A 14,467-nucleotide genomic window follows, 5' to 3' on the forward strand; every position below is an offset into this window, starting at 1 on the left:
ATGTTTCAAAGTCATTCATAGCCAATTAATTACATTGAAAATGCAGTCACTATTGGTCAATTTGCAGACAGCAAGATCCTACATATCAGGCACAAGTGTGATTTTTCTGGGAAACTTAAAAATATAAACCAATAAGCTTTGGACTAAGTGCAAACTCAGTTGGTGTGCAAGAAGGCCATTAAACATAATAATTGATACTAAGAATATTTCAATTCTACAGGTCTCTTTGGGAATAGTGTAATGGCAGTAGCTGATCCACAGTAAATACTGTTTCTTCTAATTCAACTACCTTCAGCTTCCTCTTTTGAAAATATAAATTTTCCTCATTGGTCCATCCACTGTATACTGAACAAAAAACATTTATATAGTGCCTTTCACAGCCTCAGGAAGTCCCAAACAGCCAATGATGTAATTTGGAGTGTAGTCACATTCCTGTAATGCAGGAAATATGGCAGCTAATTTGCACACAGCAAGCTCCCACAAAAAGCCATGAGATGATGACTAGATAATCTATTTATCTGGATTAATAGTTGATTGAGGGATAAAATTCATCCAAGACATCAAAGACACCATAGGTAACTTATCCGCTCTTTTTCGAAAAAATATCATGGAATCTTTTGCACCCAGCTGAGATGCAGACAGAGCAACATCTGAAATTCGTTACCTCCAACAGTGCAGCACCCCCTCAGTACTGCATTGGAGTGCCAGCCTAGATTTTTGTGCTCAAGTTTGGAATACGTTTGAACCCGTGACCTTTGATTCAGAGGTGAGAGTGTTATTCACTGAGCAACAGATGGCACAAATGAGTAATACAGATAGGAAGGTCCATGATCAACCTGCTGAGTTATCTCACCTCATGAAATACAACATAAAACAGTACTTGTATACCACAGGATTTGTGCTCCTGGTTAGTAACTTGCAGTCATTGCTGTAAGTCCATGAATAGGTGGATGAAAAGAGCATCCAAGTTCAGCCTTTGTTGAAAACACTGCTGTACCACATGTCTAGACTCTCACATGAAAAACAATCATTTGAAGTAGGCAGCAGATGGCAGATCGTGCCTGTGAAAACATATCACAGCTTGAGCCAGCAAAATGGTGATTGGAGAGAAAATGCATGAAAGAAAAAAGCTGTGATTCTTAATTGTTTAATCCAGCTGTATAATTAAAGAAAAGTACATCAGGTGCATTGTGTACAAATGCATTTTCTTGTTCTTGGATTCAGATGGTATGTTTCCATTTCGGAATGCTTAAAAAGGTTGTGAATGTACAACATGGCTCTTAATTTACAGCAGCAAAAACAGTATTGCAAAACAAAGTTAAATTATTTTAAACAGCTGAAATTAAGTTAAAAGCAATGTAAAGCCTGGTAAAATGCATGAAAAATGGAACCTTGTGAATTGCAGTGACCTGGAAATCCAATTTCACTGGCATGCACCGAAGTATAAAGCAGTTCAGTTTAAGTCTCCATGGTTTTTGGCAAGTCTCAGTGTTTTAGGTTGATCTAGCAGCTCATTAATTTCTTCAGATCCCTGCATTATGAGTCGTGCTGTTTTTGAATATGTACTCAGTTGAACTTGTCTACATGATACCCTTGGCAACATGATGCATAGGCACGTGATCAACTTCCATGCGTGTGTTGCCGAGTCCAGTCTAACTCTCTGCCACCATCCTCAACTTCCATGACATGATGACATTGGACTTGTTAGCCAGCATCAAGTTATGGGAAACTTACAGGTGATGATTAGGATGCAAATTAGGCATATTCCTATAAGTAAAGGGGAAACCAGTAATGGGTTTTATGAGTAGAGAAATTAAAGTAGGATTTAAACTCTTTTTAAGACCTATCAAGACCAGAATTCCAAAACCAAATCAAGTGGAGTATGGATGAATGGGATCAGTAGGTTATCTCTTTGAGAAAGCAAGTATGAAGGGACACATGGCTGTAAAGTTCTATTGTTTTGGGGTCAGATTTGCTATCAGGTTAATATCAGTGGTACAGAGGCCATGCTACTTGATTCACAGCAGAAACTGTTGAGTGCAAATGCTGAAGAGGATGATGCACAATCTCAGCCTCCTCTTTAACCTAGAGCTGAACATCAAACCTCAATAATCCTTCACCAAGGGTCATGATTTTTATTTTTGCAACATTACCCAAAACTGACCTAATTCTCACGGAAAAGGTTTTTCACAGGTTTGTCAGCTTTAGACTAGAATTGCCAGCATTCTTACTGCCATGTTGTCTCTGTGCTACACCCTAGATAAGCTTCAACTTTTCTGAAACAACTGCCAGCATTTCATCCCATACTAAGTCCTTCTCCCTGATTAAATTGGTCATTGCTAATCTTCATTGGCTGTTATTTGCATCATTTGACATGACAGGACCTCAACAAAAAACATGCACACATCTGGAATACACGCCACACTGTACAAAATGATGACAGCCCCACCTGTCGAGGGCACTCCACCTGTTTGACTGCAAACATCACCGACCACAACCTGGTAATGGCCCTGACTGGTGAGGTCCCAGTCTTCAACCTTTCACAGAAAACCTAGGGAACACACAACCGTTCGAGGATGGGCCAGGGGAGATGTGGCTGCTCCTTCCACAAGTGGAAGATGAAGAAAAGGTCAAATTGTTACTGTGATCACCCAAGTCAGACCATCATCCACATACTGAACTTCTGCCCTCAGAGATTGAACCCTGGTGGCAACACTACCGTTTGCACTTCATCAGCTGAAGCTGTTGAATGGATTGTTAACCTGTTGACCCTTATCAAGCTATAACCGTTTCCCCAATCATACAAATGGAAAAAAAAATGCATTATTCAACCCCATTGCCCCTTCTTGTCCCACTCCCTAACCCACCAGCCACCACCTGTGCTCCACTGTTGGAAGCTCCTCTGAACTCACTCCCTCATGCCACCTCTTTTCTAACCTTCAAAGGCTTCCTCACAGGCTTCCTCTCTGGCCATGTCTTGTTCACCTTCCTCATGCAGCTCAAAGCTCCTCCTGCCTCCTTAAAGTTGGGATGTTTACATTAAATGAATTATACAAATGCAAATATTTGTTCTGTTAAAGTTGCATAAAGCTCAGCAAACTCATTGCATAAGTCGTGCAAATAAGTTATGCAAATTTAAGTTTAAATGTTAGCACCCGACAGATTATATATATGCAGATGGGGGGCAAAGTTTGGACCAGTTTAGCTCAACAATTTCATGGAATGTAATTTTAGCAAAAGTCACAGCATATTTTAAATTAATGCCATGATAACCCATGTAAGTAGGTTTTAGCAAGATAGTCGAAGGGTCATGAGGACTCGAAACGTCAACTCTTTTCTTCTCCGCCGATGCTGCCAGACCTGCTGAGTTTTTCCAGGTAATTCTGTTTTTGTTTTAGCAAGATAGTATGTTTGTCAATAGGTAAAAACACCGGACAAGTATATGTGTTGCTATACATTAATAACATTTTATTCCAAAATAACTTTTGACTGAAAGAATGACTCCTAAATTGTTTCATATAATTTGTTACAAAATATCTAATTCAATCTCTGAAAGGCATGTAATAGAATCATAAAATTATCCAACACAGAAGGAGGCTATTTGGCCCATCATGTCGATGCCAGATCTTTGAAAGAGTTATCCAATTTGTCCCACTCTCCTGTTCTGGAAAACCCTTTTAGTTGTATATTGAAAAATAGAAAGGAAGATCTTTGTATTCATATAGCACCTCCAATAAACCTCAAAGCGCTTTACAACCAATTAATTACTTTTGATGTGTAGTCACTGTTGTACCCTTCAATGCTCCACTGAAGTGTCAACTTAGATTATGTTCTCAAGTCTCTCAGGGAATCGAAGGATTTGGCAGAAGATCAGCCATGATGGTATTGAATGGCAGAGCATGCTTGAAGAGCCATATGGCCTACTTCCACTCCTGTTTCTTACATTCTTAAGTCTCTGTAGTGGGTCTTTCATTCACAAGCTTCTATTTCAGAGATGGGAATGCTACCATTGAGCCAAAGTTGACATAGTTGCAAGTGCAAATTGCAGATGACATCAATACATTGATATAAAGTAAGCAAAACAAACCTGGGTGGGGTGGGCTGAGAATGCAGGGCACTACCAAGGGTGAGAAGGAGCAGGAGAAAATTGTCAGGAAGGAATGATGAGCTTTAAAAGACTGAAGACTGAAAGAGGAGTCTCGTAGTTTTGGAATAATGAGTTAGTGGGTAATTTTGCCTTTGGACAGTATTAGAGCAGCTGCCCATTATTCATGTCTCCAAATTTTAATTTCGAATGAAAATCGAGAGATGTATAACAGATGACTGATCTGATATTGCCCATTTTATGCTTTTTTTTTTAAAGATTCGCAATTATCTCCTTAGAATAGGAGATGCTGTAAGAGGTCTTGATTTGAACAGTGTTAGGATGCAATGAAGAGGAAGGATATATAGAGCAGTGTAGATGCAACACTGAAGGAACAAAAAGCAAGGCTAGTTCACGGGAGCGCTGAGCATAGTTGAACCAGTGAAAAGTGTAAATACCGATTGAGAAGTTACAGCTTCCTTTGACTTTTACTCTGTCTAATGTGATTTATCTCATTCATTTTGTTCCATTAGATGAAGTCTGCTGGAACTGTTGATCAGAATTTATTTACTGACACCTACTGTAAGGTATGCAGTGCCCAGCTGATCTCGGAGTCTCAGAGAGTGGCACATTATGAGGTAAGATTTCAGCTATTTACTTGAAAATATACATTTCATTTCACTACTATTTTCTTTTTTCAACAAATTATATTTAGTCAAGAAGTTTTAAGGGAAGTTGAAGATAATGAGTACTTTTAGGTTTTGTGATTCCTCCTAAAGAACCATGAGTATATTTTTATTGTCCCCTACATGACACACAGTACCTCAAAAGCTCCTAATGTTACAAAAGTTTGCTCATGAGCTCTTACAATGCAGAGTTGATCAAAGAAGCCGTCATGCCCTGTTTGCAACCACCAGTGTGTAGGTAGGGCAATTTTCATCTTGCCTTCCTGAATTTTCCTGTTAACTTGCGCACATCTGTTGATATAATCATCCAATAACCACTCCTTTTCCTTAGTCAGCTCATGCTGGCAACTAAACAGGTATGAGCTGCTTATGTGAGGTCCTTTGACACCCATCTACTTGCAAGTCTCAGTGGTTTTGGTAAGCTCACTGCTTTAGACCACTTGCAAAATCTCATTTTCCTGCTAAAATGTGTACTATTTACATGCATTTGAAGGCAACTAAATTTAAACTTAAGGACACTTGCAATACAATTATATAATACTTTCTGACTATTCTTTGCTCTTTTACACGAACATATGAATTAGAAGCAGGAGTAGGCCACTCGGCCCCTCGCGTTTGCTCCATCATTCAATAAGATCATGGCTGATCTGAATGTCTGTCAGCTCAACCCCACATTGCTGCCTATCCCTGATAACCTTCACTCCCTTGTTAATAAAGAATCTATCAAGCTCTGCCATAAAAGTATTCAAAGACTCTGCTTCCACCGCCTTTTGAGGAAGAGAGTTCCAAAAGCATTCAACCTTCTGAGAGAAAAAAAAAATTCTCCTCATCTCTGTCTTAAATGAGCGACCCCTTATTTTTAAACAATGACCCCTAGTTCTAGATTCTTCCACAAGATGAAACATCCTGTCCACATTCACCCTGTCAAGACCCTTCAGGACCATATGTGTTTCAATCAAGTCGCCTCTTACTCTTCTAAATTCCAGTGGATACACACTTAACCCGTCCGGCCTTTCCTCATAAAACAACCCGCCCAGTATTGAGCATTCATCTAGTAAACTTCTCTGAACTGCTTCAAGTGCATTTACATCTTTCTTTAGATTAGGAGACCAGTACTGTACACAATACTCTAGCTGTGGTTTCAACAGTGCCATGCACAACTGAAGCGTAACCATCCTACTTTTGTAATCAATTCCCCTCACAATAAATGATGACATTCCACTGGCTTTATTAATTACCTGCTATACCTGCATACTAAGTTTTTGTGATTCATGCGCTAGGACACCCAGATCCCTCTGAATCTCAGAGCCCCTCAATCTCTCACCATTTAGATAATAAGCTTTTTTTTTATTCGTCCTGCCAAAATGAACAATTTCACATTTGCCCACATTACACTCCATTTGCCAGATCTTTGCCCGTTCACTTAACCTATCTGTGACACTTTGTAGCCTCCTTACGTACTCCATAATTTACCTTCCTATCTACCTTTGTGTCATCAGCAAATTTAGCAACTATTCCCTTGGTCCCTTCATCCAAGTCATTTATATAAATTGTAAAAAGTTGAGATCCCACACTGATCCCTGTGGCACACCACTCATCAAATCCTACCAACCAGAAAAAGACCCATTTATGCTAACTCTGCTTCCTGTTAACTGGCCAATCTTCTATCCATGCCAGTATGTTACCCACTAAAGCATACTGGAGCTTTCATTTTCTGCAAGAATCTTTGATGTGACACTTTATCAATTTCCTCCTGGAAATCTAAGTACAGTATATCCACTGGTTCCCCATTATCCACAGTACATGTGACCCTTTCAAAGAACTTCAATAAATTGGCTAAACATGATTTTCCTTTTTAAAAAACCATGTTGACTCAGCCTGGCACTTAGATTCACAAGCCTTTCTGCCAACTCTATTGGTAATGTCAGAGCTATTACTGGCACCAGTGGGTTTCGCAGTAGGAGTCTCCCTATTCAACAGGTTTGTAAGAGATTGTAATCTGCAGGTCAGACTGCAAAGAGGTGTTGTGTACCAACCCACCAGGATTCCCATCCTCAAATCTGTAAACACAGGTGGCCAGACCTTACTTAGTAACCAACTGGTAAGTGCAGAGGCTTCTCTTGGCAGTGAAAGTTAGGGGCAGAAACTGGATGGGATGTGAATTGATGAAGGACCATAATATTGTATGGTTCCTTATCATGCTTTAGTGGCAACGCTGACCTATAGGAGTGGCTATGGATTGGCAACGTCAACCATGTACCTTCACATCAGCAGCAACCAAACGGCCAGGTGCTGTATTGCTTCATCGCTTTCCTGTAAGGATTGTCTTTCTCTTCTTTTTTTGCCTGCCAAAGGCTTTCACAAAGGCTTGTCTATCCTTATCTCTGTATATGGGCCTCATTATTTATCCCCTTCTCTTTGGCCCCATTTCCAGTACGCTTTTTGCAACTGCCCAAATCTTCACCTGAAGCTGTGCAAATGAATTGACCTCAAAGTTGGTTGTAAACAGTACATGCGAGGGCACGTGAAACCCACCAATTGTCATTTCACCTGAAACTGCCTCAAACTGGGTTTGCGATTTTTTTTTTAATATGGGCTGGCTGAGTATGTGTGGTCAGGGTGATCTCATGAAACTATTTAGTGAACTTTGTTGCATTTACATTGATTTCAGTGGATGTTGAGCAATTTTATGGCTTTTTGCAGACTTCATGGAACCCATTGAAGCTGCAGAAGTGGTGGTAGTTATACCACATAGGTATTTATCAAGCAGTGATTTATTTTATGTTCTGACACAGATGAAAATCTTCTTCTGTTCTATATTTTGTTTATCAAATACTGAATAGTTCCTGTGCGGAAAAAGCTTCAAATCCCATTTTATGTTGGCATACTTTCTCACTATCCCAAACACCACATCACCTTATGGTGTGCTTATCATGCCTGTCATGTAACAGTGAAGAAGGTAGAAAGCAAATATTATTTAAAAGAGAAAAGGACTGTTCAGCATATAATTATCTGCAGGCAGTGAGTTTAGGGCTGCAATTTACTCCTTGATTCTGCTGATGTTCATAAATTCTAGTATCAGCATAAACACTTGATTGAATTATGTCTATGTAGGGCACCTAACATTGTAAATATACTATTGTGTCTTTAAATTAGAAATGGAAAAGAGAAATATAAAACACTTAACCGTTATTTTATAGAATTGCAGGATACATGGAAACAGTCTTCTGTCTTGTGGCCAGCTAGCAGCAATAACCATGAAAGGTCATTGTAATAAGTTCTGGGCATTACAAACTTGTTTGATACCAATATACCAGTGCCTCAGCCAATAAACCTGTTATCTTTTCCTGCTGCTCTTTGAACTGAAGGCAAAAGACTAGTTGATCTATTTCAAGCCATGAGTAGAATCAGATTCCAGCTGTGTACCGCAGTACAAATTGGCCTAAATCTTTCAATTGTGATCTGCAACAAGTAGAATCTCCAAGGCTTTGTAACCACAGTAAATTATCCAAAGTAGGCACTGTCCCAGTTGCCAGTGGTTGACATAATGGGAGTATAGAAGGGAATTTCATCATGAGAGAGCCAGCAGAATATTAGAAGGTAGGGAAAAACATGACTTAAAATGGCAATAAAAACATTGCAGTTGCGTCATTCTTCAAATGTTAGGTGGACTTATACAACTAATAATTGTTTTTCTAAAGTGCAGTGTAACAAATTTTCTTGTGCTGTCCTCCGCCTCACCAAATGCCAGCACTTTGAAGAGATCTAAAATAGAGGGGGCAAAGAAAGAGTATGAGCATAGATTAGCAGCAGCCACAAAAGAGAACCCAGAAGTTTTAAAAACATGCAAATAAGAAGAGAAGTAAGAGGAAGGGAGGTGCTGGTTAAGAAATTTTCTTGTGGAAGCAGGAGGCATGAGTATTTGCATTCATCTTCACTGGAGAGAATGCTGCAAATATAGTGGTAAGAGAGGAAGCAACAATGATATTGGAAAGAATAAACATAGATGAAGAGGAGGGACTTGAAAGGTTGGCAAAGCCACCTAGTCCAGGTGGAATGCATCTGAGTTTACTGAGGAAGGTATGAGTGGATCTTGCTGAGGCTCAGGCCGCAATCTTCCAATCCTCTTCAGATATGGTGGTGGTGCGAGAAGATTGCAAATATTAAAGCCTTGTTTAAAAAGGGGTGAGGAATAAACTCAGCAATTTATTCAAGCCAGTCAGCTTAAGGGAAATTTTTAAAATAATAATCCTGAACAAGGGACCAGTTAGCTCAGATGGTTAGAACGTAGTGCGAATAGCACCAGCGTGGCTTCAGTCCCCACACCAGCTTCTTAAGACCTGCCTCTTCTATTTGCCCCATTTTGATATCATGGCATCATGGAGAGAGAGAGAGATGTTTGGGTAGCCATGATCAGCAACCCACAAAGAACCAAGGATGCTACATGGTGGAGGGGGAGAAAGAGAGAGAGAGAGAATGAGAATTCAGGACAAAATGAATTGGCATTTAGAAAAGTTTGGGCAAATAAGCAATATTTGGCATGGATTTGTTAAAGGCAAATCTAGGCTGGTCAGGTGGGCAAAAAATGGCAAGTGGAATTCAATCCAGAGAGCTGTGAGGTCATGTATATGGGGAGGTCAGACAAGGCAAAGGAATACACAACAAATGGGAGGATACTGATGGGTGTAGAGGAAGTGAGGGGCCTTGGAGTGAATGTCTACAGATCCCTGAAGGTAGGACAAGGTTGACAATGTGGTCAAGATGGCATATGGAATCCTTTCATTTATTAGCTGAGGGACAGGATACAAGAGCAGGGAGGTTATACTGTAACTATGTAAATCATTAGTTAGGTCACGACTTGAGTAGTATGTGCAGTTCTGGTCACCTCATTACAGAAAGGATGTAATTGCACTAGAGAGGGTACAGAGGAGATTTACAAGGGCGTTGCCAGGACTAGAAAATTGCAGCTATGAGGAAAGATTGTATAGGCTGGGGTTGTTCTCCTTGGAACAGAGGAAGTTGAGAGGATATTTTCTTGAGATATATACAAAATTGTGAGGTGCCTGGATAGAGTGGATGGGAAGGGTATATTTACTTCAGCAGAGGGGTCAGTGACTAGTGGGCATAGATTTAAAGTGATTAGTAGAAAGATTAGAGGGGATGAAGAAACAGTTTTTCACCCATTGGGTTATGGGTGGCTAGAGCTCACTGCCCAAAAGGATTGCAGAGGCAGAAATGCTGAACTCATTTAAAAGGTGCACCTGAAGTGCAGTAAGCTGCAGGGCTATGGACCAAATGCTGGAAAGTGGGATTGGACTGAGTGGCTCATTTTTCGACTGGTGCGGAAATGATGGGCCAAGTGGCCACTTTTCTGTGCTGTAAACTTTCTATGATTCCAAATTGTGTTTGACCAACTTGATTAAGTTCTTTGAAGAGAGTTGATGAGGGTAGTGCGATTGATGTTTTATATTGACTTTAAAATGTGTTTGTTAAAGTGCTACATAGACCTCTTAGTAAAATTGAAGTTCATGCAATTAAAGGCATCTTGTGTGAACAGTCAATGGGCTCAGCGATAGAAAGTAGAGAGTAGTCACGAATGGTTGGTTTTCAGACTGGGAGAAGTATACAGTGGTGTTACCAAGGGGTCAGCAGTAGGACCACTGCTCTTTTAGATAATGTATCAATGACCTGGGCTTGGCGTAGTATCAAAATTTGCTGATGATATGAAACTTGGAAAAGCTATAAACAATAAGAAGGATAGGAACAGAGTTCAGAACTCAGGTGGAGAGTTGTGCCCCATTCTGGCCCTCATACTTTCAGGCGAATGTCTTGGAGAGGTGCAGGAGAGACTTGCTGGCTTGTCAAGAGATGAAGGGCTTAAGTTATCTGGAAAGACCAAAGAGGCTAAGAGCAGATTTGATAGACGTGTTCAAAATCATGAAAGGTTTTGATAGAATAAATAAGGAGCAATTGTTTCCAGCAGTAAAAGTATTGGAGGAAGTGTGGACACACAGATTTAAGGTAGTTAGCAAAATAACCTGATGCAACACAGCAAGTTGTTCAGATCTAGAATGTACTGCCAGAGAGGGTGGTGGAAGTGGATTCAGCATGAACAATCAAATGAGAATTGGATGAATACTCAATGGGAAAAGATTTACAGGGCTAAAGGTAAAGATCAGGGAACTGACATTAATTGAATGGCTCAACCAAAAAGCTGATAGTGATGCGATGGGTCAAATGACCTCCTTGTAATTCCATGATTCTAATACATCATTCGTAAATTAGTATGCTGGGTTATTAATGTCACAAAATGCCTTGAGCCCACAGGACCCAACCTAGTGTGTCACGAGCAGGAAACATCCTAACTCTTTGAATCCACACACAGCAAGTTCTACTTCATTTTTACTGTTTCTTTCACGGCTGGAGTGATATTTTTGTGCATGTCATTGTTAATATTCCAGTTCAACTCTTCACAGAGGCAGTTGTGTCAAAAGCGAGCAGTTTCAAACCCCCTTCCACTTGGCAATGGTGTTTGCTGATTGAAAGAATAAAAAGCAATCTTATCCAAGGAAAGGAACATGTGAACATAGTGCAGAACATAAAAGAACAATGTTATGTTAAGGTTCAATACAGAATAACTGCAATGCTAGGAATTCGAGCCAAAATATTCTCATGTAATGGAAAGTTCACGCCTTTAAACTACAATAAAATCAGATCCCAAATCCCTGCTTGTAACATCAGCTGTAGAAAATAGAGAAAAACTCAAAGCCGGTAAGAAACCAGAGAATCCTGAGACCAGTGGATTTGATCTCACCTTGTTAGTCAGGTTCAGTAAATGCCAAACCCAGCTTGCACCATTTTTGACTCCAATGGTTATGCTGCCACTGGAAATACAGACTTTTTGCCTTAATGTTTTATACTATCTTTGGAATTGAATGAACAGATTCCATTCCCATTCCTTTCTGATTTAGAACATCAGACATTTTAGGAAAAGATAAGGCTATTAAACCTAACTCTCTTTCAGAGATCAACACCACCTAATAACCTCCTTGGGCTTTCGGAATATGCTATCTCTATTCAACAGCCCGTTCGCTTGTCTCTTGATGCTTTTTAACTAGTTCACTGCATTGTTCCTCTGGTAACTGAACAATAAGATATAAAAGTAATTGGAACAGAACAGTTCTTTAGAAAAATTGTGATTTTTTTTTATAGCAGCAGAATTATTTCAAATCCCCACTGCCTTAATTTGCACAATTTTTTTACATCTGTGCCAGATGCTAATTAATCTACCTAGACAGACGCTTTCTTTCTGAATTGTAAAGATAGATAAAGAACAAACTTGCATTCAAATAATGCTTTTCACGACCTTGGGGGCTTCCTGAGCATTTCGCAGCCAACAAAGTACTTTTCAGCTGCAGTCACAATTGTACAGAAGCGCGACAACCAATCTACACGCAGCAGAGTCCCACAAGCAGCAGAGAGATAAAAGTCTGGGGTAATCTGTTTTCGTGATGTTGATTGAGTGATAAATATTAATCTGCACATTCAGAGAGCTCCCCTGCTCTTGTTTGATTGAAACAAATGCAGTCTGCTGGTATATGAAATCAAATACCATCTGCAGTTTTCTGGCTTGAAGTGGGCTTTGGAAATTTCTTTCACTCTGCTGCACTGAAGATGACAGTTGGGTTATCTGTTCACAGCTGATAGTGGCTCCCTAGGATATCAATACATTTCTTTCTGTCTTTCTCTCATCAAATATCCAGCAGAGCTTTGGGCCTATCCAGGGAGGATGGCCCATTAGACCAGGTATTAAAGGCCTGCAGAGAGTGAGTTGATCACCTGAGAGCACCGAAGAAAGGTCATCGACCTGAAAGATTAACTCTGTTTCTCCCTTCGCAGATACTGCCAGACTTGCTGAATATTTCCAGCCTTTCCTGTTTTTATTCTAGATTTCCAACATCCGCAATTTGTTGCTTTTGTGATGGTTTTGTTATTTTCCATCGTTTTTTTCTGAAACAGGGCCATGGGATCTTTTATGTCTACCTGAGAGACCAGACATTTTCTTGGTTTTGATGTTTCATCTGAGAGGCGGCATATCTGACAGTGCAGCACTTCCTCAGTACTGCACTGGAGTGTCCTCCTTATTTTTTTTATGCTCTAGGTTGGAATTCTTACGCACAAATCATTATGAAATGCTGCATGAAGCTGACTACAAATATCTACAAGGCATATTTCTAATTTCCCAGTTTTTCCCTGAATAAACCTGAACAAGAAAAATACTGTGTTTCTAAAGATTGCATCCCAATATTTGGGCTGCCAGATGCGCTAATTAGACTGCAGATTTTGCATCAAGCTGTTACTGAGCTAATCTTGCAATGGCGCATGCTCATCCAGCTTTTGTGTGCGCGCACCCTCATCCAGCTTTTGTGTGCGTGCGTACTGCAGAGTAGCTTCAGAAAGATCCCATTAAGTTCAACTTTTAATTTTTTTTTCATAAACTAAGCCACTTGCTGTGTACTATTTCTGACAGTAAAGAAAAGACCCTATCCCAAGCTTTTGCTTCTTTCAGGGGGTCACATGGCGCTAGCGATTGTAAATGTTGTGATACACGAGATATCAGAATTATGTGGGCTACATTGACAAGGGTGCCTCTTCCTATCCACCATTGTCCATGTGCTTACATCCAATTTGAGGAAGCTGATATTTGGAGGAGATTTCCCTCTGCAATCCTGCTCCAAACAGGGAGGACCTGGTGGGTGAGGCCGACCTTCCCACTTTGCCACCCCAACTGGGGTTGATGATTTCTGCTCCTTAACTCGCCTGCCATTGGAGGTGATGCCTGGGGTATCTTTCTCTTTAAGGTGCTTTGCTGGATTTGCTGCTGCTATAATGTGGCAGGAAGCTCACCCCCTTGCACCAGCCAACTCCCTCTTGACAACGGAAAGCCCAACAGGAGCTCACACTTAATGAGCACCAACACGGGAAGATGAATCAGCGTGTGGCTGGATACCAGGGGGCCAGACGGAAGTCTGTCCCCTTTTGGGTCTCCTCCCTAAATTCCTGCCATGGTTTCACTGATGGCAATAGCTGGGTGAGCAGCGCTTCGAGTCTGCGTTGGAGCTGACATGCAGAATTGTGCTTTTCTCCCAATTAACAAGGGTGTGAACAGGGAGTCACCTTTGGTTGCCCACTTAGTGCTTTTTAAATATGTGGCACGTTACTAGGCCCATCTTTTGCACCATCTGGCACATATAGTCTGTAATATACAAGAGCGGCAGGAATCTGATGCTCCTCACTCGATCTGCTTTCTCAGAATAATCTGATGACTTAATGTAATTTTTGTTATAAAATATTAAATGATGAAAGCATTGACTTAAACAGTAACTGGGCAGGAAAGCTGTGAGTGAATGAATGGTTTTCTTCTTCTACCTAATTTTCTGTCAATGGGCTGTCATCTTGCAGTGGCAGCAGACAACCAGACAGTGACTAATGCTCAGTCCGTCCTGTTCAGCTGAACGTATTTCTCCATGTGACTTAAAATTGACTAACCCTTACTCATTGAGTAGTGTAGGAGATGTGAATGGAACTGAGTATGAACCCACAAGAATGGAGGTCCAGTCATCCTGTGTCACTTTTGCATTTTTTGACTACAAGCCAGTCCACTGTGCAAAGAGAGCCCACTTTATGTGGCTGGAAT

At 40.5% G+C, this 14,467-nt stretch overlaps 1 protein-coding gene across 1 annotated transcript in view; it reads left to right on the forward strand.

Annotated features, from left to right (window-relative positions):
* The first annotated feature begins 4,617 nt into the window (after positions 1-4,617).
* Positions 4,618-14,467, forward strand: part of zmat4a (zinc finger, matrin-type 4a) — a 102,925-nt gene continuing 93,075 nt past the window's right edge. Inside the window, exon 1 of the mRNA XM_041210226.1 lies at positions 4,618-4,722. Within this exon, the coding sequence (XP_041066160.1) occupies positions 4,618-4,722 (105 nt within the window). The remainder of the gene's footprint in view (positions 4,723-14,467) is intronic.

The sequence above is a fragment of the Carcharodon carcharias genome, chromosome 17, assembly GCF_017639515.1.
Source record: "Carcharodon carcharias isolate sCarCar2 chromosome 17, sCarCar2.pri, whole genome shotgun sequence".
Taxonomy (NCBI): Eukaryota; Metazoa; Chordata; class Chondrichthyes; order Lamniformes; family Lamnidae; genus Carcharodon; species Carcharodon carcharias.